The sequence below is a fragment of the Pristiophorus japonicus genome, chromosome 1 (genome assembly GCF_044704955.1).
Source record: "Pristiophorus japonicus isolate sPriJap1 chromosome 1, sPriJap1.hap1, whole genome shotgun sequence".
NCBI lineage: Eukaryota > Metazoa > Chordata > Chondrichthyes > Pristiophoridae > Pristiophorus > Pristiophorus japonicus.
This window is the reverse complement of record NC_091977.1, coordinates 351318812-351341917: the sequence shown is the minus strand read 5'-3', so window position 1 is coordinate 351341917 and position 23106 is coordinate 351318812. Positions and strand designations below refer to the sequence as shown.

Here is a 23106-nt window from a genome sequence, read left to right as displayed (position 1 = left end):
ACCAGATTCTCGTTGTTAAAACCAAATTTGGCACGGTCCGTAGAAGAGACACAATTAAGACAGAAAGAGAATCATGATAGAGGTAGAGTAAAAGACAGAAGTGTGAAATTAAACCAGAAGGTGAGAGTGAAGAACCATCACCATAAATGGTTACCAGGAAGAGTGGTGAAGATATGTGGTCCTCGCACATATTTGGTAAAGATGTTTGATAATGGACAGGTTAGGTTTGTTCATATTGATCATATTTTACCTACAGACATGGAAGGAGTTGAAGGTGGGAATGATTCAATTATGTCTGACTCATCAGATAGTTTTGATACACCAGTAGCAAATCCTAAATCCAATGTACTGGAAACAAATCCAGGAGAGAATCAGAATGAAAGTCTGAGTCTGAGTCAGGAAAACAAAGATCCTGAAGTTAGAGTAAGTTCAAATGAAAATCAAGGACATTCCGTGGAGGAAAACATTCCTCAGGATGAGCCTCGAATGAGTTTAGATTCAACATCATGTTTGGAAGGTTCTGTTCGAGAGCGAAGGTATCCTCTTTGAAACAGAAAACAAGCGGTAAAGTTAAATTTGTAAATATGAAAAAAAAAAGTTTATATCCTGTGTTATGTAAACATGAAAGTTATGTATGATGTTTGTTGTAATAACTTCTTCATTAAGGAGGGAGAAGTGTAATGTCTGTAAGCTTGTAATGTTTGTAACTCCACACTGTGGATGTGGACGTATTGTGTACTGCAACTGCAGAGTTAATAATAAACAGAACCAGGCAGATTCCGGAGGCTTCCGAGAGAGCTGCCTGCCATGTTAGGAGCTGTGTGAGCTGTGCTCTGTGAAGATATCACAATACTCCAGCTGAGGCTTTAACAGTGCTGATGAAAAAGCTGATACTTTTTCCATAATTGGGGTAAGAACTGGTACTGTTTATCTCTCTGACATTTATTTTTTTACCTTTAAACATGCAGGAAGCATTAGAAGAATTTATAAGACAGATCAGATAATATTTGGGAATTCTGCTTTGTGACATATAAAGAGTTTTGATCATTCAGTGATTACAGTGTGCCAACTTGGTGAATAAAAATTATTTTTTAACCACACTCAACAGAGCTCCTGCCTAAGAGAGGTAGAAAAAGAGATCATACGAAATGAAAGGTAACAAATATAGAAACACAATGTAGATATTCAGACGAACCAATCAGATTTGTTGTGGAAAGTCCGGCCTAACGTCCCCTTCTCCACCCCATCCCCCGTGACACTGGGATTTGCTGCTTTTCCTCTATTTAGATATTCTTGAACTGTCTCATTTTCTAATAGCCTTTAGTGATTATCCCCAACAACGATGGGATACTAACAGAGCTAATATTCCCAGACTAATGCCTCGGAGCTATTTCACAGACCGGACTGACAGAGGCTGCTTTTCACTCGTCCTCTATACATTGGCTGTGTCGGATCAAACCTTTGGCTTAATGGTACCATTCCCGCCTCTGAGACAAAAGGTGCAGGGTTTGAACCCCGCTTCAGACAGTCCTTACGAGTGGAAACCAGAACTCGAGATCTGAATACTGGGTTGACATCCAGTGGGTGTGGGTGGCCTCCCCTCATTGTATCGGTTGTGGAAGCTCATAAAACCCTCCTGCAGTATAGGAACAGCCACCCCATTGTCTGGTATAAAGCTGGTTATGGTCACGACAGCAGCGTTCACGTCATAGTATGTCAGACTGTTAATCGGTCTGTGAATCCTTCCACTACTGCACACTGTTCTCCAAGGGAAGATATGAAAACAATTGTAGTGCCCAATCTACTTTGCTAAATTTCAACCACAATACCCTCTAGGAATATAGGAACAGGAGGATGCCATGCAGTCTCTAGAGTCCGCTCCATTCAATTAGATCTTGGCTGATCTGTACCTTAATTCCATTTACACGCCTTTGCTCCATATCCCTTGCTACCTTTACAACAAAAATCTATACATCTTAGTCTTGAAAGATTCATTTGTCCAGCATCCACAGCCTTTTGAGGTGAGAGAGTTCTAAATTTCTACTACCCTTTGTGTGAAAAAGTGCTCCCCGATTTCCCTCCTAAATGGCCTGGCTTAATTCGAAGATTCTGTCCCCTCATTCTTGATTCCACCACCAGAGGAAATCGTTTCTCTGTGTCTACCCTATCAAATCCTGCAATTTCCAATCTCATGGGAGAGAGCCCACATCAGAAGACCAGCCCTTTCTTCTAAATTCTATAGTTATCCAGCAAAGCTTGGAATCTGTGAAAACCTTCATGTGTTATGAATTTGTTAATGCCCACTACTTTCTCCATAGACTCAGTTCTATGAGGGTAATTTTAATTTGGGCAATGTGTAAAAGGGGGATATCGAATTAAAGTCAAAAGAAATGGAAATCGGGCATGGTGTACAGAGAGTAAGTACTTTATTATCGCCCATTTTACACTAACACCCAAACTTAAAGTGACCCTCTTCCAGTTTAGTTGCTTTTTTGAGTATACTATCATGGGTACAGTACCAAGTGGTTCTGGTACTGGATTAGCAACCCAGTGGTTATGAGTTCAAATCCCATCCAGGCAAGATGTGAAACTAAATTCAATAAATCTGCTCATTTCTGGGCTGGCATCAGAAAATTATCATGAAAGCTGCTGAATTGTTTTAAAAACCCAACTGGTTTACTAATGCTCTTCAGGGAAGGGAACCTGCCACCCCCTATCTGGTCTGACCTACATATGACTCCAGTCCAACACTATGGGCTGGATTTTCCGCTTGTTACTGCCTCTGTTTTCATCCCAGAGGGGAGGCAATAAGCTCTTCCAGGCGGACGGCCAGCTTCCAGGACCCCGCCGGGGTCTTTGGAGCCGGTTTCGGTGGTTGCAACACCAGCTTGATTTTTGGCTCCAGCCCGATCCGTAGCGTTCCATAGAGCGCCGTGCTGGGACCAGCTGTGAAAGCTGACGGTCCGAGCTGTCGCGGCTGCAGTGAGGTAAATAATGTCGACCTCAGGTAAGTGTGGTTGGTTTTTTTTGGCGATTTATGTTGTGATGACATGAGTTACTTATTGGGAATATCTCCAAGTTTGCAGATGACACTAAGCTGGGTGGCGGTGTGAGCTGTGAGGAGGATGCTAAGAGGCTGCAGGATGACTTGGACAGGTTAGGTGAGTGGGCAAATGCATGGCAGATGCAGTATAATGTCGATAAATGTGAGGTTATCCACTTTGGTGGCAAAAACACGAAGGCAGAATATTATCTGAATGGTGGCAGATTAGGAAAAGGGGAGATGCAACAAGACCTGGGTGTCATGGTACATCAGTCATTAAAAGTTGGCATGCAGGTACAGCAGGCGGTGAAGAAGGCAAATGGCATGTTGGCCTTCATAGCTAGGGGATTTGAGTATAGGAGCAGGGATGTCTTACTGCAGTTGTACAGGGCCTTGGTGAGGCCTCACCTGGAATGTTGTGTTCAGTTTTGGTCTCCTAATCTGAGTAAGGGCATTCTTTCTATTGAGGAAGTGCAGCGAAGGTTCACCAGACTGATTCCCAGGATGGCAGGACTGACATATGAGGAGAGACTGGATCGACTGGGCCTGTATTCACTGGAGTTTAGAAGGGTGAGAGGGGATCTCATATAAATTCTGACAGGACTGGACAGGTTAGATGCAGGAAGAAAGTCCCTAGTGTTGGGGAAGTCCAGAACCAAGGGACACAGTCTAAGGATAAGGTAAGCCATTTAGGACTAAGATGAGGAGAAACTTCTTCATTCAGAGAGTTGTTAACCTGTGGAATTCCCTACCGTAGAGAGTTGTTGATGCCAGTTCGTTGGATATATTCAAGAGGGAGTTAGATATGGCCCTTATGTCTAAAGAGATCAAGGGATATGGAGAGAAAGCAGGAAAGGGGTACTGAGGTGAATGATCAGCCATGATCTTATTGAATAGTGGTGCAGGTTCGAAGGGCCGAATGGCCTACTCCTGCACCTATTTTCTATGTTTCTATGTTTTTGGTGGGTTTTTTTCAGGTTATTTTTTCTCTCCCCGGGCCTCTCTTAGAGCACTTTGAGGCAGGCTGTTTAACTTGGGATTTTCGCATGCTCAGCCGGCCTAGCGCCCTTAAAGAGGTGTGCAACACCTCCCTTAGCGTTCAGCCCCACACTCAGGGCCCAGCTGCCCAATTTTGCTGAATGGAGTGCAAACTGTTCCTGGGCGCTATCAGGACCGCCCGCCACCATTGCTGCTCCATAATGAGCAAAGCCAAAAATCCGGCCCTACATGTTTGCCTCAGGGCAACTAGGGATTGGCAGTAAGTACTGCTTTGCCAAGGTCACCCACATCCCAAGAACAAATTTTTAAAAAAACTATCAGCACCGTATTTAACGAAAATGTGAACAAACTGGATGAAAGCAGTCAGCATTTAACCACTGCCACCAACTCTTCATTCCTCTAGGCATTATTTGTCCTCTGCTCATTGCAAACAAATTCAAACAATATCCTCTGATGCCCATTGCAATTTGCTTTTCTAATTTTCCAATTCTTGCTCTTGTTCAACATTTTTGCACATGTTAAAACTAATACTGAGCCTTACTAGTAATGTGAAAAGTAGAAGCTACACTATTATAGGCCTCTCAAAATCACCCCCTTCAATACATCATCAAACATACCATTTTTTGGTTAATGTTATGTTTCTGTCAATTTATTTCCCAATTTATCTTCATTCCCAAGCCCATCTCTTAATAGCTCCCTCATTTTGTTATTTCGTATTCAGAGTAGATGTAATGGCTGTTACTGGATGAGTAATCAAAAGGCCTGGATTAATAATCCAGAGAAAGGAAGTTCAAATCCCATCATGGCAGTTTGGAAATTTGAATTCAGTTAAAAAAAATCTTCAAATAAAAGTGACCAAGTGGTAAAAACCCAATTGGTTCATTAATGTCCTTTAGGGAAGGAAACCGACCATCCTTACACAGTCTGGCCTATAAGTGACTGGAGCATCATGACTAGACACTTTCTACCCTCTTCCCCCGCAGCCATAAAATCTCTTGGGAGAGGCAAAAGAACAGAAAAATTCAACATCAACTTGTATTTATATAGCGCCTTTAACGTAGTGAAACATCCCAAGGCACTTCACAGGAGTGTTATGAGGTAAAAATGTAACACCGAGCCGCATAAGTAGAAATTAGCGCAGGTTGGTCAAAGTGGTATATTTTAAGGAGCGTCTTGAAGGAGGAAAGCGAAATAGTGAGGCGGAGAGGTTTAGGCAGGGAGTTCCAGAACTTGGGGCCTAGGCAACAGAAGGCATGACCATCAATGGTTGAGCAATTATAATCAGGGATGTTCAGGAGGGCAGAATTAGAGGAACGCAGACATCTCGGGGGGGTTGTGGGGCTGGAGGAGTTTACAGAGCTAGGGAGGGGCGAGGCCCTGGAGGGATTTGAAAACAAGGATGAGAATTTTTGAAATCAAGGCGTTGCTTGGCCGGGAGCCAATGTAGGTCAGCGAGCAGAGTGTTGATGGGTGAGCATGACTTGGCGCAAGTTAGGACACAGGCAGCCGAGTTTTAGAACACGTCTAGTTTATTGTGGGTAGAATGTGGGATACCAGCCAGGAGTGCGTTGGAATAGTCAAGTCTAGAGGTAACAAAGGCATGGATGAGAGTTTCAGCAGTGGATGAGCTGAGGCAAGGGCGGAGACGAGAGATGTTACGGAGATGGAAATAGGTGGTCTTAGTTATGCTGCAGATATGTGGTCAAAAGCTCATTTTAGGGTCAAATATGACACCAAGGTTACGAACAGTCTGGTTCAGCCTCAAACAGAGATTGAGGAGAGGGAGGGAGTCAGTGGCTAGGGAACAGAGTTTATGGCGCGGACCGAAATCAATGGCTTTGGTCTTCCCAATATTCAATTGAAGAAAATTTCTGCTCATCCAGAACTGGATGTCGGACAAGCTGTCGGACAATTTAGTGACCGAGGAGGGGTGGGGAGAAGAGGTGGTGAGGTAAAGCTGGGTGTCATCAGCCAGATCAGGGCCAATAAGAGAAAAAAATACACTGGAAAATTTCTCTCTTGACTCCCTCAGGCGATAACATAGAAAAGGACTTGAAGGTTCCTCAAAATGCTAAATTATTACCACCTCTAATTATTTATCTATAAGTTCAAATAAATTCTAAACAAGACCATTTTCAGAAAATGTTAACATCTCTTTTGCCCTTAACTTGTGTCATTTAAATTTTGGATACATGAACTCACATTTAGTCAAAGGCAGCACTTAATATATGTGTTTTTACCTTCAAATTGACGACTGGCATGCTTGATCTGTCAGCTTTCCTCACCACCGTGTATAAATCTTGTAGTTGAGAGGATAGGAAAGCTCGGTAAGTCGCCAATGAGCCCATCGCTCGAGCTTGCTGGAAGCACTGTAAGTCAGCTCCGCGGATACCCCGCATGTTACCAGACAGAGGTGTGTTTAAAGCGACCAAGTGTAACTTAAAGGAAACAGAAAGGTTTGGGTTAAAATACACAATAGTAAATCACTGATTCAACGAAGTAACCAACAATCCACCAAAAATAAACACCAGACTTTTCACCAGCTTAGTTGCACTGAGGTAAGTTTTCAAGCCAATGCTTTGTATAAGACACAAAGGTGTGGAAATTTCCCAATGGTTTCTCCGTAGCTTTAGCAGGAGGCTGGCTGAACACCCAGAGAAACGGCATAAAACGTCACCCTGGGGGTTTCACCAGCCTCCTGCCAAGTTATGGTAGGATATCAGATGGACCCCACCCCTTCGCAGATTCAAATCTATGACACACAAGCTTTGCTCACAAGAGTAACTAAAACCCGGCAGGCAACATCTTACTCCACTCAATAAAGTGGCTGAGGCAAAGGGGGCCATTTTCCCAAAGACATGTTACTGGTGGAAGGCCTCAGGCTGCTAACCAAACATAGCAGGAAACAGCAGCCGTTGTCACGATTTTCTATCCGAACCCACAAATCCTCGAAATTGTCAGCTAACGCTATCCACTGGAAATTAAAATTAAGCAAATTGTTCCGAAACAGTCACATCTAGTTGTAAGCCGTGATTGATAGATCAGTTAGAGGATGTAAGATGGGTTCTCCCTGTCCAAATTAGACAACCAACCAACATATAAATGACATCCAAGTGCGGTAAGTGGTTATTGATGTGTCTGTAGATTGACTTGTACGTTGAGTAAGTACTACAGCATTCACAATGAGCAAAAGGTGATCTCGTCTCCATTTTCTGTGCTATGCCACTTTGAATCTGATATTGATCAATTTCGAGACTTAGAACCAACTGCTAGGGGTTAATTTTTACTGCAACATTAAGAAATAAAACAAACTTACCGCTGGCTTCTGATCAATTATCTTTGGGAAAGAGTTTGGTGCCTGATATACAAAAAGAAACACAAAAAAGAATCATAAACCTGTTTGGAAGCATTCCCTTGCTTCATTTTAAAGTGAAGAGGAAGTTAGAAGTTCTAACTCACTGGGATAGAGTTAATTGAATGAAACGGATCATCGGCAGGAGCAGGAATCAGATCACCAAGCTGCCAACAGAATCACAAAAAAACTATTTCAAACTCTGACCCAACAGTAAACTGAAGAATTAGAGCTCAGAATTGGAAACTTACCTGGAGCTTTCGCCAGCCATTGTAAACTCGAATGTAAAGGTCACCCCTATCTGTAACATAGCCCAAGGAACCTTCAGACATTGAATAGGTTGTTTTGTGCATAAGGTCCATGTTGTTGAATACTGTTACCTATTCAGGACATGAAATAAACACGATTAGACATTGTCATAATTTTAATAAATCATAAATATTTAACAAGGTGGAACTAAATGAATGATCATTTCATTCGAAATTCTTGGTAACAATACTACATAGAATTACATAGAAAATCTCCCCGAGGAAGCGGTAGAAAAGATTCCAAGCAGAAGTAACCAACAGAATTAATCACCTTGTTGCAAGGATAAAAGTTACGACCCTCTATAAACTTCAGCTCATCCAAAACTCTGCTGCCGCATCCTAACTCTCAGCAAGTCCTGTTCACCCATGATCCCTATAGTTGCTGACTTATATTGGCTCCTGGTCCAGAAACACCTATTCTCATCATTGTTTTCAAATCCATCCGTGGCCTCACCCCTCCCATATATGCAACCTCCACCAGCCCCACGATCCTCTGAGAATACTGGTGCGTGGAGGGGGGGTGGGTGAGAGAGAGAGGCTGAGGGGAGAGAGAGAAAGAGAGAGGCTGTGGGGGGGGGGGCGGGAAGAAAGACTGTGGGGGGAAAGAGAGGCTGGTGGGGGGGGAAGAGAGGCTGGGGGGAAAAGAGAGGCTAGGGGGCGGGAGAAGAGAGGCTGGGAGGGGGGGAGAAGAGAGGCTGGGAGGGGGGGAGAAGAGAGGCTGGGAGGGGGGGGGGGAGAAGAGAGGCTGGGAGGGGGGAAAAAGAGAGGCTGGGAGGGGGGGGAGAAGAGAGGCTGGGGGTGGGGAGAAGAGAGGCTGGGAGGGGAGGAGAAGAGAGGCTGGTAGGGGGGAGAAAGAGGCTGGGAGGAGGGGAGAAGAGAGGCTGAGAGGGGGGGAGAAGAGAGGCTGGGAGGGGGAGAGAAGCTGGGAGGGGGGGGGGAAGAGAGGCTGGGAGGGGGGGAGAGAGTGGGGCTGGGGGGAGAGAGAGGGGCTAGGGGGAGAGAGAGAGGCTGGGGGGGAGGGGAAGGGAGAGGCTGGTAGGGGGGTGGGGAGAGAGAGTGGCTGGGGTGGGGGGAGAGAGAGTGGCTGGGGGGGGGCGAGAGAGTGGCTGGGCGGGGAGAGAGAGTGACAGCGGGGGGGAGAGAGAGAGAGGCTGGGGGGTGAGAGAGAGGCTGGGAGGGGGGGAGAAGAGAGGCTGGGAGGGGGGGAGAAGAGAGGCTGGGAGCGGGGGGGGGAGAAGAGAGGCTGGGAGGGGGGAAAAAGAGAGGCTGGGAGGGGGGGGAGAAGAGAGGCTGGGGGTGGGGAGAAGAGAGGCTGGGAGGGGAGGAGAAGAGAGGCTGGTAGGGGGGGGAGAAAGAGGCTGGGAGGAGGGGAGAAGAGAGGCTGAGAGGGGGGGAGAAGAGAGGCTGGGAGGGGGAGAGAAGCTGGGAGGGGGGGGGGAAGAGAGGCTGGGAGGGGGGGAGAGAGAGGGACTGGGGGGAGAGAGAGGGGCTAGGGGGAGAGAGAGAGGCTGGGGGGGAGGGGAAGGGAGTGGCTGGTAGGGGGGTGGGGAGAGAGAGTGGCTGGGGTGGGGGGAGAGAGAGTGGCTGGGGGGGGGCGAGAGAGTGGCTGGGCGGGGAGAGAGAGTGACAGCGGGGGGAGAGAGAGAGAGGGCTGGGGGTGAGAGAGAGGCTGGGGGAGAGAGAGAGGCTGGGGGGAGAAGCGAGAGGCTGGGGGAGAGAGAGAGGCTGCGGGGTGGGGGGGGGGGCGGCGGGAGGGAGAGGCTGGTCCGGGGGGGGTGAAGGTGAGGAGGGAGAGAGAGGCTGGGGGGAGAGAGCGAGGTTGGGGGCAGAGAGAGAGAGAGGCTGGGGGGACAGAGAGAGAGAGAGGCTGGGGAGAGAGAGAGAGAGAGAGAGAGAGGCTGGGGAGAGAGAGAGAGAGAGAGGCTGGGGAGAGAGAGAGAGAGAGGCTGGGGGGACAGAGAGAGGCCAGGGGGGATGAGGGGAAAGAGAGAGAGAGACTGGGGGAGAGAGAGCGAGGGGCTGGGGATAGAGAAGATGGGGAGAGAGGGAGGGGCTGGGGGATGCTGGGGGGTGGCTTGGGGGGGGTTGTGTGGATGGGAGAGAGAGGCCGGGGGGTGAGTGGGAGAGAGGCTGGGGGGGGGGGGGGGCGAGAGAGAGAGGCTGGGGAGCGAGAGAGAGAGAGGCTGGGGGGGTTGGGGGTGGCGAGAGTGAGAGAGGCTGGGGAGAGAGAGAGAGAGAGAGAGAGGCTGGGGGAGAGAGAGAGACAGAGAGTGGCTGGGGGGGGGGGGCAGAGAGAGAGGCTGGGGGCGGGGGGGTGTGGGAGAGAGAGAGGCTGGAGGGGGAAAAGAGAGTGAGGCTGGGGGGGGGAGAGAGAGAGAGTCTGGGGGGGGGAGAGAGAGAGAGGCTGGGGGGGGGGGGGAGAGAGAGAGAGACTGGGGGGGGGATGGAAGAGAGAGAGAGTCTATGGAGAGAGAGAGAGAGATGCTGGGGGGAGAGAGAGAGGCTGGGGGGGAGGGAAGAGAGAGGCTGGGGGGAGAGACAGAGAGGCTGGGGGTGGTGGGGGGCGGGGAGAGAGAGAGAGGCTGGGCAAGGGCAGGGTAGAGAGAGAGAGGCTGGGGGGCGGGGAGAGAGAGAGAGGCTGGGGATGGTGGGGGGCGGGGAGAGAGAGAGAGAGAGTGTAAGGCTGGGGGAGGGGGGAAAGAGAGAGGCTGGGGCAGAGGGAAGAGAGAGGCTGGGGGGAGAGAGAGAGAGAGAGAGAGAGAGAGGCTGAGGGAGGGGGGAGAGAGAGAGAGGTTGGGGGGAGGGAAGAGAGAGGCTGGGGGGAGAGAGAGAGAGGCTGGGGGGGGGGGGAAGGGAGAGGCTGGTAGGGGGGTGGGGAGAGAGAGTGGCTGGGGGTGGGGGAGAGAGAGTGGCTGGGGGGGGGAGAGAGAGTGGCTGGGGGTGGGGGGAGAGAGTGACAGCGGGGGGGAGAGAGAAAGGCTGGGGAGAGAGAGAGAGGATGGGGGGTGAGAGAGAGGCTGGGGGGAGAGAGAGAGGCTGGGGGGAGAAGCGAGAGGCTGGGGGGAGAAGCGAGAGGCTGGGGGAGAGAGAGAGGCTGCGGGGTGTGGGGGGGGGGGGCGGGAGAGAGAGGCTGGTCCGGGGGGGTGGGGTGAGGAGGGAGAGAGAGGCTGGGGGGAGAGAGCGAGGTTGGGGGCAGAGAGAGAGAGGCTGGTAGGGGGGTGGGGAGAGAGAGAGGCTGGGGAGAGAGAGAGCGAGAGAGGCTGGGGAGAGAGAGAGGCTGGGGGGACAGAGAGGCGCAAGGGGGGGTGGGGGGAAAGAGAGAGAAGACTGGGGGAGAGAGAGCGAGGGGCTGGAGATAGAGAAGATGGGGAGAGAGGGAGGGGATGGGGGATGCTGGGGGGTGAGAGGCTTGGGGGGGGTGTGTGGATGGGAGAGAGAGGCCGGGGGGTGAGTAGGAGAGAGGCTGGGGGGGAGCGAGAGAGAGAAGCTGGGGAGCGAGAGAGAGAGAGGCTGGGGGGGGAGAGAGAGACAGAGAGTGGCTGGGGGGTGGGGGGGGGCGCAGAGAGAGAGGCTGGGGGCGGGGGGGTGTGGGAGAGAGAGAGGCTGGGGGGGGAAGAGAGAGTGAGGCTGGGGGGGAGAGAGAGAGAGGCTGGGGGGGGGTGGAAGAGAGAGAGAGTCTATGGAGAGAGAGAGAGAGAGGCTGGGGGGAGAGAGAGAGACTGGGGGAAGAGAGAGAGGCTGTGGGGGGAAGGGAGAGGCCTGGTAGGGGGGTGAGGAGCGAGAGTGGCTGGTGGGAGGGGGAAGAGAGAGATGCTGGGGAGAGAGATAGAGGCTGGGGAGAGAGAGGGAGACAGAGAGAGGCTGGGGGTGATGGGGGGGGGGGAAGAGAGAGAGAGGCTGGGGAGAGAGAAAGAGGCAGGGAGGGGGGAAGAGAGGGAGGGAGTGAGAGCGAGGCTGTGGGGGGGGGGGAGAGAGAGAGAGAAGCTGGGGGGCACAAAAGAGAGCGAGGATGGGGGGGGGGAGAGCGAGAAAGTGACAGAAAGGCTGGGGGTGGGGAGAGAGGGAGGCTGGGGGCGGGGGGAAGAGAGGGAGACTGGGGGTGGCGGGAAGAGAGGGAGGCTGGGGGCGGGGGGAGAGAGAGGCTGGGGAGAGAGAGAGAGAGAGGCTGGGGAGAGAAAGAGAGAGAAAGAGAGAGGCTGGGGAGAGAGAGCGAGGGTCTGGGGATAGAGAAGATGGGGAGAGATGGAGGGGCTGGGGGATGAGAGGCTTGGGGGGGGGGGGTGTGGATGGGAGAGAGAGGCCGGGGGGTGAGTGGGAGAGAGGCTGGGAGGGGGGGGGGGAAAGAGAGGCTGGGGAGAGAGAGAGGCTGGGGAGCGAGAGAGAGGCTGCAGGGGTTGGGGGTGGCGAGAGTGAGAGAGGCTGGGGAGAGAGAGAGAGAGAGAGGCTGGGGGGGGGGGCAGAGAGAGAGGCTGGGGGTGGGGGGGTGGGAGAGAGAGAGCCTGGGGTGGGAAGAGAGAGTGAGGCTGGGGGGAGAGAGAGAGAGGCTGGGGGGGGGGGGAGAGAGAGAGGGAGAGAGAGGCTGGGGTGGGGGGAGAGAGAGAGACTGGGGGAAGAGAGAGAGGCTGCGCGGGGAAGGGAGAGGCCTGGTAGGGGGGTGAGGAGAGAGAGTGGCTGGTGGGAGGGGGAAGAGAGAGATGTTGGGGAGAGAGACAGAGGCTGGGGAGAGAGAGAGAAAGAGAGAGAGAGAGAGAGGCTGGGAGTGATGGGGGGGAGAGAGAGAGAGGCTGGGGAAAGAGAGAGAGGCAGGGAGGGGGGAAGAGAGGGAGGGAGTGAGAGCGAGGCTGTGGGGGGGAGGAGAGGGAGAGAGAAGCTGGGTGGCACAGAAGAGAGCGAGGCTGGGGGGGGGTAGAGAGAGAGAGAGAGAGTGACAGAGAGGCTAGGGGTGGGGAGAGAGGGAGGCTGGGGGCGGGGGAAGAGAAGGAAGCTGGGGGCAGGGGGAAGAGAGGGAGGCTGGGGCCGGGGGGAAGAGAGGGAGGCTGGGGGCGGGGGGAAGAGAGGGAGGCTGGGGGCGGGGGAAGAGAGGGAGGCTGGGGGCAGCAGGAAGAGAGGAAGGCTGGGGACGGGGGGAGAGAGGGAGGCTGGGGGGGGAGAGAGAGAGAGAGAGAGAGGCTGGGGGAGGGGGTGCGGAGGGAGAGAGAGGCTGGGGGGGAGGTGGAAATTTACTTTTAGAAGTTACACTTTCTGTTAAATGTACCCTTTTGTAATAAAACAAAATGGAGTCTCGGTTCTCCAAGAAGCCCCTGCAGCAGACAGCCTGTTTCTGCATAAACATACTAAACTTGACTGATAGCCGACTAATTTAGAAAAGCAGTGTGAGTGAGGGAACCTTGAATTTACCCTCCCTAACAGAAAGAATGTCCTGTTAGAATTATACTCCCTACTAATAACTGTTGCTATGCTAAACCTTAGAAATACTAGATAAAGGTTGTATAGATATCGAGTAAACAAGGATGTGGTGTTAATTAAGTGATTGAAGAACTCCTTATCTGTATTTGCTGACCGCAAGAGCAGAACTGATACACGTGATAGAACCATAATTTCTTTGTTTGTTCTTCTGTATAAAAATAATGTAATTTTGTACCTCTGAGGAAGCCTTCGCTGAGCATTTGACTTAGCAAGGCTTTTTCTTGCAGCAAGTAAAACTATTAAAGGGACACTTACCGGAGCTGTTTGTGTCAGAGTTTCATATTTTTAGTTAAATTGAGAGTCGAGATTTCGACAGTTAGAGAGAGAGAGGCTGGGGGGGAGGGGGGCGAGGAGAGAGAGAGAGGCTGGCGGGGGGGGGGGGGGGGAGAGAGAGAGAGAGGCTGGGGGGGGAGAGAGAGAGGCTAGAGGCGGGGAGAGAGAGTGGCAGCAGGGGGAAGGGAGAGGCCTGGTAGGGGGTTGGGGAGAGAGAGTGGCTGGGGGCGGAGGGGGAAGAGAGAGAGGCTGGGGAGAGAGAGAGAGAGAGGCTGGGGAGAGAGAGAGGCTGGTGGAGAGAGAGGGGCTGGGGGGAGAGAGAGCGCATGGGGGAGAGAGAGAGGCTGGGGGAGAACAAGAGAGAGGCTGGGGGAGAGAGAGGGGCTGGGGGAGAGAGAGGGGCTGGGGGAGAGAGGCTGGGGGAGAGAGAGAGGCTGGGGGAGAGAGAGAGGCTGGGGGAGAGAGAGAGAGGCTGGGGGAGAGAGAGAGAGAGGCTGGGGGAAAGAGAGGGGCTGGGGGAGAGAGAGAGGCTGGGGGAGAGAGAGAGAGAGAGGCTGGGGGAGAGAGAGAGGCTGGGGGGAGAGAGAGAGAGGCTGGGGGAGAGAGAGAGAGAGGCTGGGGGAAGAGAGGGGCTGGGGGAGAGAGAGAGGCTGGGGGAGAGAGAGAGGCTGGGGGAGAGAAAGAGAGGTTGGGGGGGGGGGGGGGAAAGAGAGTGGCAGCAGGGGGAAGGGAGAGGCCTGGTAGGGGGTTGGGGAGAGAGAGTGGCTGGGGGCGGAGGGGGAAGAGAGAGAGGCTGGGGGAGAGAGAGAGGCTGGTGGAGAGAGAGAGGCTGGGGGAGAGAGAGAGGCTGGGGGAGAGACAGAGGCTGGGGGGAGAGAGAGAGAGAGAGGCTGGGGAGAGAGAGAGAGAGGCTGGGGGGAGAGAGAGAGGCTGGGGGGAGCGCGAGAGGCTGGAGGAGAGTGAGAGGCAGCGGGGGGGGGGGGGGAGAAGGGAGAGAGAGGCTGCGGGGGGTAAAGGGTAAAGAGAGAGAGAGGCTGGGGAGAGCGAGAGAGGCTGCGGGGAGCGCGAGAGGCTGGGGGGAGCGAGAGAGGCTGCGGGGAGAGAGGCTGCGGGGAGCGAGAGAGGCTGCGGGGAGCGAGAGAGGCTGCGGGGAGCGAGAGAGGCTGCGGGGAGCGAGAGAGGCTGCGGGGAGAGAGGCTGCGGGGAGCGAGAGAGGCTGCGGGGAGCGAGAGAGGCTGCGGGGAGCGAGAGAGGCTGCGGGGAGCGAGAGAGGCTGCGGGGAGCGAGAGAGGCTGCGGGGAGGGAGAGAGGCTGCGGGGAGCGCGAGAGGCTGCGGGGAGCGCGAGAGGCTGCGGGGAGCGAGAGAGGCTGGGGGGAGCGAGAGAGGCTGCGGGGAGCGAGAGAGGCTGCGGGGAGCGAGAGAGGCTGCGGGGAGCGAGAGAGGCTGCGGGGAGCGAGAGAGGCTGCGGGGAGAGGCTGCGGGGAGCGAGAGAGGCTGCGGGGAGGGAGAGAGGCTGCGGGGAGCGAGAGAGGCTGCGGGGAGCGAGAGAGGCTGCGGGGAGAGAGGCTGCGGGGAGGGAGAGAGGCTGCGGGGGAGCGAGAGAGGCTGCGGGGAGAGAGGCTGCGGGGAGGGAGAGAGGCTGCGGGAGAGAGGCTGCGGGGAGGGAGAGAGGCTGCGGGGAGAGAGGCTGCGGGGAGAGAGGCTGCGGGGAGGGAGAGAGGCTGCGGGGAGCGAGAGAGGCTGCGGGGAGGGAGAGAGGCTGCGGGGAGCGCGAGAGGCTGCGGGGAGCGCGAGAGGCTGCGGGGAGCGAGAGAGGCTGGGGGGAGCGAGAGAGGCTGCGGGGAGCGAGAGAGGCTGCGGGGAGCGAGAGAGGCTGCGGGGAGCGAGAGAGGCTGCGGGGAGCGAGAGAGGCTGCGGGGAGAGGCTGCGGGGAGCGAGAGAGGCTGCGGGGAGCGAGAGAGGCTGCGGGGAGAGAGGCTGGGGGGAGCGAGAGGGGCTGCGGGGAGCGAGAGAGGCTGCGGGGAGAGAGGCTGCGGGGAGGGAGAGAGGCTACGGGGAGAGAGGCTGCGGGGAGGGAGAGAGGCTGCGGGGAGCGAGAGAGGCTGCGGGGAGGGAGAGAGGCTGCGGGGAGGGAGAGAGGCTGCGGGGAGCGAGAGAGGCTGCGGGGAGGGAGAGAGGCTGCGGGGAGGGAGAGAGGCTGCGGGGAGCGAGAGAGGCTGCGGGGAGGGAGAGAGGCTGCGGGGAGGGAGAGAGGCTGCGGGGAGAGAGGCTGCGGGGAGGGAGAGAGGCTGCGGGGAGCGAGAGAGGCTGCGGGGAGGGAGAGAGGCTGCGGGGAGCGAGAGAGGCTGCGGGGAGCGAGAGAGGCTGCGGGGAGCGAGAGAGGCTGCGGGGAGAGAGGCTGCGGGGAGGGAGACGGGGGGGAAGGGAGAGGCCTGGTAGGGGAGTGGGGAGAGAGGCTGGGGGGGGGGGGAGAAGATAGAGAGAGAGAGAAGCTGGGGGGGTAAAGGAAGAGGCTAGTAGGGGTTGGGGAGAGAGACATGCTGGGGGTAGAGAGAGAGGCTGGGATGAGAGATGCAGGCTGGCGAGGAACAGAGGGCCTGGGGGAGAGAGAGAGGCTGGGGGGGATAGAGAGGCGCTGGGGGGAGAGAGAGAGGCTGGAGACAGAGAGAGAGAGAGGCAGGGGAGAGAGAGAGTCTGGGGAGAGAGACAGAGAGAGGCTGGGGTGTCAGAGAGAGTGAGAGGCTGGGGAGAGAGGGGGAGAGAGAGAGAGAGAGAGAGAGAGGCTGGGGAGAGAGAGAGAGAGGCTGGGGAGTCAGAGAGAGAGAGAGGCTTGTGGAGGGAAGAGAGAGAGAGGCTGGGGAGGTGAGAGAGAGAGGCTGGGGAGGTGAGCGAGAGAGGCTGGGAATGAGAGAGAGAGGCTGGGGTGCGAAAAGAGAGAGGCTGGGGAGAGAGAGAGAGACTGGGGGTGGGGGGGGGGGGAGAAGAGAGAGGGAGAGAGGCTGGGGGAGTGTGGAGAGAGAGAGACTGGGGGGGAGGGAAGAGAGAGGGAGGCTGGTGGGGGCGGGGAGAGAGGCTGGAGTGGGGAAAGAGAGAGGCTAGGGGGTGAGAGAGAGAGGCTGGGAATGAGAGAGAGAGGCTGGGGTGCGAAAAGAGAGAGGCTGGGGAGAGAGAGAGGCTGGGGAGGTGAGAGAGAGAGGCTGGGGAGGTGAGAGAGAGAGGCTGGGGAGGTGAGAGAGAGAGGCTGGGGTGCGAAAAGAGAGAGGCTGGGGAGAGAGAGAGAAACTGGGGGTGGGGGGGGGGAGAAGAGAGAGGGAGAGAGGCTGGGGGAGTGTGGAGAGAGAGAGACTGGGGGGGAGGGAAGAGAGAGGGAGGCTGGTGGGGGCGGGGAGAGAGGCTGGAGTGGGGAGAGAGAGTGGCTAGGGGGTGAGAGAGAGAGGCTGGTGGAGAGAGAGGGGCTGGGGGGAGAGAGAGAGCATGGGGGAGAGAGAGAGGCTGGGGGAGAGAGAGAGGCTGGGGGGAGAGAGAGAGAGGCTGGGGAGAGAGAGAGAGGCTGGGAGAGAGAGAGAGATAGGCTGGGGGAGAACGAGAGAGAGGCTGGGGGAGAGAGAGGGGCTGGGGGAGAGAGGCTGGGGGAGAGAGAGAGAGAGGCTGGGGGAGAGAGAGAGGCTGGGGGAGAGAGAGAGGCTGGGAGAGAGAGAGAGGCTGGGGGAGAGAGAGAGGCTGGGGGGAGAGAGAGAGAGGCTGGGGAGAGAGAGAGAGGCTGGGAGAGAGAGAGAGATAGGCTGGGGGAGAACGAGAGAGAGGCTGGGGGAGAGAGAGGGGCTGGGGGAGAGAGGCTGGGGGAGAGAGAGAGAGAGGCTGGGGGAGAGAGAGAGGCTGGGGGAGAGAGAGAGGCTGGGAGAGAGAGAGAGGCTGGGGGGAGAGAGAGAGAGAGAGGCTGGGGGAGAGAGAGAGGCTGGGGGAGAGAGAGAGTCTGTGGGGGGGGGGAGGAAGAGGCTGGGAGGGGGGTGAGTGAGAGAGAGGCTAGGGGGGAGAGAGAGGCTGGGGGGGGGGGGGGAGGGAGAGAGTGTCAGCAGGGGGAAGGGAGAGGCCTGGTAGGGGGTTGGGGAGAGAGAGTGGCAGGGGGCGGAGGGGGAAGAGAGAGAGGCTGGGGAGAGAGAGAGAGAGGCTGGGGAGGTGAGAGAGAGGCTGGGGAGGTGAGAGAGAGAGGCTGGGGAGGTGAGAGAGAGAGGCTGGGGTGCGAAAAGAGAGAGGCTGGGGAGAGAGAGAGAGACTGGGGGTGGGGAGAAGAGAGAGGGAGAGAGGCTGGAGTGGGGAGAGAGAGAGGCTAGGGGGTGAGAGAGAGAGGCTGGTGGAGAGAGAGGGGCTGGGGGGAGAGAGAGAGCATGGGGGAGAGAGAGAGGCTGGGGGAGAGAGAGAGGCTGGGGGGAGAGAGAGAGAGGCTGGGGAGAGAGAGAGAGGCTGGGAGAGAGAGAGAGAGAGGCTGGGGGAGAGAGAGAGAGGCTGGGGAGAACGAGAGAGAGGCTGGGGGAGAGAGAGGGGCTGGGGGAGAGAGAGGGGCTGGGGGAGAGAGGCTGGGGGAGAGAGAGAGAGAGGCTGGGGGAGAGAGAGAGGCTGGGGGAGAGAGAGAGGCTGGGAGAGAGAGAGAGGCTGGGGGGAGAGAGAGAGAGAGGCTGGGGGGAGAGAGAGAGAGAGGCTGGGGGAGAGAGAGAGGCTGGGGGAGAGAGAGAGTCTGTGGGGGGGGGGGAGGAAGAGGCTGGGAGGGGGGTGAGTGAGAGAGAGGCTAGGGGGGAGAGAGAGGCTGGGGGGGGGGGAGGGAGAGAGTGTCAGCAGGGGGAAGGGAGAGGCCTGGTAGGGGGTTGGGGAGAGAGAGTGGCTGGGGGCGGAGGGGGAAGAGAGAGAGGCTGGGGAGAGAGAGAGAGGCTGGGGAGAGAGAGAGGCTGGTGGAGAGAGAGGGGCTGGGGGGAGAGAGAGAGCATGGGGGAGAGAGAGAGGCTGGGGGAGAGAGAGAGGCTGGGGGGAGAGAGAGAGAGAGAGGCTGGGGGAGAGAGAGAGAGGCTGGGAGAGAGAGAGAGAGAGGCTGGGGGAGAACGAGAGAGAGGCTGGGGGAGAGAGAGGGGCTGGGGGAGAGAGGCTGGGGGAGAGAGAGAGGCTGGGGGAGAGGGAGAGGCTGGGAGAGAGAGAGAGGCTGGGGGGAGAGAGAGAGAGAGGCTGGGGGGAGAGAGAGAGAGAGGCTGGGGGAGAGAGAGAGAGAGGCTGGGGGAGAGAGAGGGGCTGGGGGAGAGAGAGAGGCTGATGGAGAGAGAGAGGCTGGGGGGATAGAGAAAGGCTGGGGGGAGGGGGGCGGGGGGATGGGAGGGGCCTGGTAGGGGGGTGGTGAGAGAGAGTGGATGGGGGGCGGAGCGGGGGTGAGAGAGAGAGAGAGAGGGACTGGGTGGGAGAGAGAGGCTGAGGAGAGCGGAGGAGAGAGAGAGAGAGGCTGGAGAGAGAGAGAGAGAGAGAGAGAGAGAGGCTGAGGAGGTGCGGGGAGAGAGGCTTGGGGGGAAGTGAGGGAGGCTAGGAAGTTGAGAGAGAAAGGCTGGGAGGGGAGAGAGAGGCTGGGGGGAGAGAGAGAGGCTGGGGGAAGAGAGAGGGGCTGGGGGGAGAGAGAGAGAGGCTGGGGGGGAGAGGGAGAGGCTGCGGGGGATGGGGAGGGAGAAAGGGAGAGGCTGGTAGGGGGGTGGGGAGAGAGGCTGTGGGGGAGAGAGAGAGGCTGCAGGGGAGGGAGAGAGGTTGGGGAGGAAGAGAGAGAGAGGGGCTGTGCGGGGCGGGGAGAGAGAGGCTGCGGTGAGAGAGAGAGGCTCCAGGGAGAGGGGCAGGGGGAAGGGAGAGGCCTGCTGGGGGGTGGGGAGAGAGAATCGCTGAGGGGGGGAGAGAGAGGCTGGGAAGAGAGAGAGAGAGAGAGAGAGGCTGGGGAGAGAGAGAGAGAGAGAGAGAGGCTGGGGAGTCAGAGAGAGAGAGAGGCTTGGGGAGGGAAGAGAGGGAGAGGCTGGGCGGTGGGGGGAGAGAGAGGCTGGACGGAGTGGAGGAGAGAGGCTGGGGGGAGAGAGAGAGAGGCTGGGGAGAGAGAGAGAGAGAGGCTGGGGGGAGAGAGAGAGGCTGGGGGGAGCGCGAGAGGCTGGAGGAGAGAGAGAGGCTGGGGGAAGCGAGAGAGGCTGGGGGAGCGAGAGAGGCTGGGGGAGCGAGAGAGGCTGGGGGAGCGAGAGAGGCTGGGGGAGCGAGAGAGGCTGGGGGGAGAGAGGCTGCGGGGAGAGAGACGGGGGTGAAGGGAGAGGCCTGGTAGGAGAGTGGGGAGAGAGGCTGGGGGGGTGGAGAGTGAGGCTGGGGAGAGAGAGCGAGAGAGGCTGGCGGGCAGGGGGGAGAAGATAGAGAGAGAGAGAAGCTGGTGGGGTAAAGGAAGAGGCTAGTAGGGGTTGGGGAGAGAGACATGCTGGGGGTAGAGAGAGAGGCTGGGGTGAGAGACGCAGGCTGGCGAGGAACAGAGGGGCTGGGGGAGAGAGAGAGGCTGGGGGGGATAGAGAGGCGCTGGGGGGAGAGAGAGAGTCTGGAGACAGAGAGAGAGAGAGGCTGGGGAGAGAGACAGAGAGAGGCTGGGGTGTCAGAGAGAGTGAGAGGCTGGGGAGAGAGGGGGGGAGAGAGAGAGAGAGAGAGAGAGAGAGAGAGAGGCTGGGGAGAGAGGGGGAGAGAGAGAGAGAGGCTGGGGAGTCAGAGAGAGAGAGAGGCTTGTGGAGGGAAGAGAGAGAGAGGCTGGGGAGGTGAGAGAGAGAGGCTGGGGAGGTGAGAGAGAGAGGCTGGGGTGCGAAAAGAGAGAGGCTGGGGAGAGAGAGAGAGACTGGGGGTGCGGGGGTGAGAAGAGAGAGGGAGAGAGGCTGGGGGAGTGTGGAGAGAGAGAGGCTGGGGGGGAGGGAAGAGAGAGGGAGGCTGGTGGGGGCGGGGGGAGAGAGGCTGGAGTGGGGAGAGAGAGAGGCTAGGGGGTGAGAGAGAGAGGCTGGGAATGAGAGAGAGAGGCTGGGGTGCGAAAAGAGAGAGGCTGGGGAGAGAGAGAGAGAGAGGCTGGGGAGGTGAGAGAGAGAGGCTGGGGAGGTGAGAGAGAGAGGCTGGGGTGCGAAAAGAGAGAGGCTGGGGAGAGAGAGAGAGACTGGGGGTGGGGGCGGGGGGAGAAGAGAGAGGGAGAGAGGCTGGGGGAGTGTGGAGAGAGAGAGGCTGGAGTGGGGAGAGAGAGAGGCTAGGGGGTGAGAGAGAGAGGCTGGGAATGAGAGAGAGAGGCTGCGGTTGGGTGAGAGAGAGAGGCTGGGGATAGCGAGGGAGGCTGGGGGAGAGTGAGAGGCTGGGGGGCGCGAGAGAGGCTGGGGGGAGCGAGAGAGGCTGGGGGGAGCGAGAGAGGCTGAGGGGAGCGAGAGAGGCTGGGAGGTGCGAGAGAGGCTGGGGGGAGTGAGACAGGCTGGTGGGAGCGAGACAGGCTGGTGGGAGCGAGACAGGCTGGGGGGAGCGAGACAGGCTGGGGGGAGCGAGACAGGCTGGGGGCGTGAGAGAGGCTGGGGGCGCGAGAGAGCCTGGGGGGCGCGAGAGAGCCTGGGGGCGCGAGAGAGGCTGGGGGGAGCGAGACAGGCTGGGGGCGCGAGAGAGGCTGGGGACGCGAGAGAGGCTGGGGGGCGCGAGAGAGGCTGGGGGCGCGAGAGAGGCTGGGGGCGCGAGAGAGGCAGGGGGGCGCGAGAGAGGATGGGAGGTGCGAGAGAGGATGGGGGGAGCGAGAGATGCTGGGGGGAGAGAGAGAGGCTGGGGGGAGAGAGAGAGGCTGCGGGGAGAGAGAGGCTGCGGGGAGAGAGAGAGGCAGCGGGGGGGAGTGGGGGGAGCGAGAGGCCTGGTAGGGAGGTGGGGAGAGAAGCTGGGGGGGAGAGTGAGGCTGGGGAGAGAGAGAGCGAGAGAGGCTGGGGGGGCGGGGGGGAGAAGACAGAGAGAGAGAGAAGCTGGGGGGGGTGCCGGGAGAGAGGCCGGGGGTGGGGGGGGAGCGAGGGAGGCTAGGAGGTTCAGAGAGAGAGGCTGGGGGGGAGGTAGAGGCTGGGGGGAGAGAGAGAGGCTGGGGGGAGAGAGAGAGAGAGGGGCAGGCGGGGGGGATAGAGAGAGGCAGGCTGGCGGGGGAACAGAGGGGCTGGGGATGGGGTAAAGGAAGAGGCTAGTAGCGGGGTGGGGAGAGAGAGATGCTGGGGGGAGAGAGAGAGGCTGGGGGGATAGAGAGAGGCTGGGGGGAGAGAGAGAGAGGCTGGGGAGAGAGAGAGAGAGGCTGTGGGGATAGAGAGAGGCTGGGGGGTGAGAGAGAGAGGCTGGGGAGAGAGAGAGAGAGAGAGAGGCTGGGGGAGAGAGAGAGAGAGGCTGGGGGAGAGAGAGAGAGAGGCTGGGGGAGAGAGAGAGAGAGAGGCTGGGGGGAGAGAGAGAGAGGCTGGGGAGAGAGAGAGAGAGATGCTGGGGGAGAGAGAGAGAGAGGCTGGGGGAGAGAGAGAGAGAGAGGCTGGGGGGAGAGAGAGAGGATGGGGGAGAGAGAGGCTGGGGGAGAGAGAGAGGCTGGGGGAGAGAGAGAGGCTGGGGGGAGAGAGAGAAGCTGGGGGGAGAGAGAGAGAGAGAGAGGCTGGGGAGAGAGGGGGAGAGAGAGAGAGAGGCTGGGGGGAGAGAGAGAGAGGCTGGTGTGCAGAATGAGAGAGTGGCTGGGGAGAGAGGTTGGGGGGAGAGAGAGAGCCTGAGGGGGGGGCGAAGAAAGAGGGAGGCTGGGGAGGGGGGCGGGGAGAGAGAGAGAGAGAGAGAGGCTGGGGTGGTGGTGGGGGGAAGAGAGAGAGGGATGCTGGGCGAGGGAGAGAGAGAGAGACTGCGGGGGGGGAGAGAGAGGCTGGGGGTGGTGGGGGGCGGGGAGAGAGAGAGAGGCTGGGCAAGGGCAGGGTAGAGAGAGAGAGGCTGGGCGGCGGGGAGAGAGAGAGAGGCTGGGGGTGGTGGGGGGCGGGGAGAGAGAGAGAGAGAGAGAGAGAGGCTGGGGGAGGGGGGAGAGAGAGAGGCTGGGGCAGAGGGAAGAGAGAGGCTGGGGGGAGAGAGAGAGAGAGAGAGAGAGAGAGAGAGGCTGGGGGAGGGGGGTGAGAGAGGCTGGGGGGAGGGAAGAGAGAGGCTGGGGGGAGAGAGGGAGGCTGGGGGAAGGGGAAGGGAGAGGCTGGTAGGGGGGTGGGGAGAGAGAGTGGCTGGGGTGGGGGGAGAGAGAGTGGCTGGGGGGGGAGGGGAGAGAGAGTGGCTGGGCGGGGAGAGAGAGTGACAGCGGGGGGGAGAGAGAAAGGCTGGGGAGAGAGAGAGAGGCTGGGGGGAGAGAGAGAGGCTGGGGGTGAGAAGCGAGAGGCTGGGGGAGAGAGAGAGGCTGCGGGGTGCGGGGGGGGGGCGGGAGAGAGAGGCTGGTCATGGTGGGGGGGGGGGGTTGAGGAGGGAGAGAGAGGCTGGGGGGAGAGAGCGAGGTTGGGGGCAGAGAGAGAGAGGCTGGTAGGGGGGTGGGGAGAGAGAGAGAGAGAGAGAGAGAGAGGCTGGGGAGAGAGAGAGAGAGAGAGGCTGGGGAGAGAGAGAGAGAGAGAGGCTGGGGGGACAGAGAGAGGCAAGGGGG

The 23106-nt window shown here is 57.9% G+C and overlaps 1 protein-coding gene across 4 annotated transcripts in view; it reads right to left on the bottom strand.

The window, feature by feature from the left end:
• Nucleotides 1-23106, bottom strand: part of LOC139273519 (collagen alpha-1(XV) chain-like) — a 539503-nt gene that overhangs the window by 14632 nt on the left and 501765 nt on the right. For all 4 annotated transcript variants that reach the window (XM_070890449.1, XM_070890476.1, XM_070890459.1 and 1 more), the window contains 4 exons: nt 7646-7774; nt 7502-7561; nt 7359-7400; nt 6283-6480 (listed from right to left, as the gene is read on the bottom strand). In XM_070890449.1, coding sequence (XP_070746550.1) covers nt 6283-6480; nt 7359-7400; nt 7502-7561; nt 7646-7774 — 429 coding nt within the window. The remainder of the gene's footprint in view (nt 1-6282; nt 6481-7358; nt 7401-7501; nt 7562-7645; nt 7775-23106) is intronic.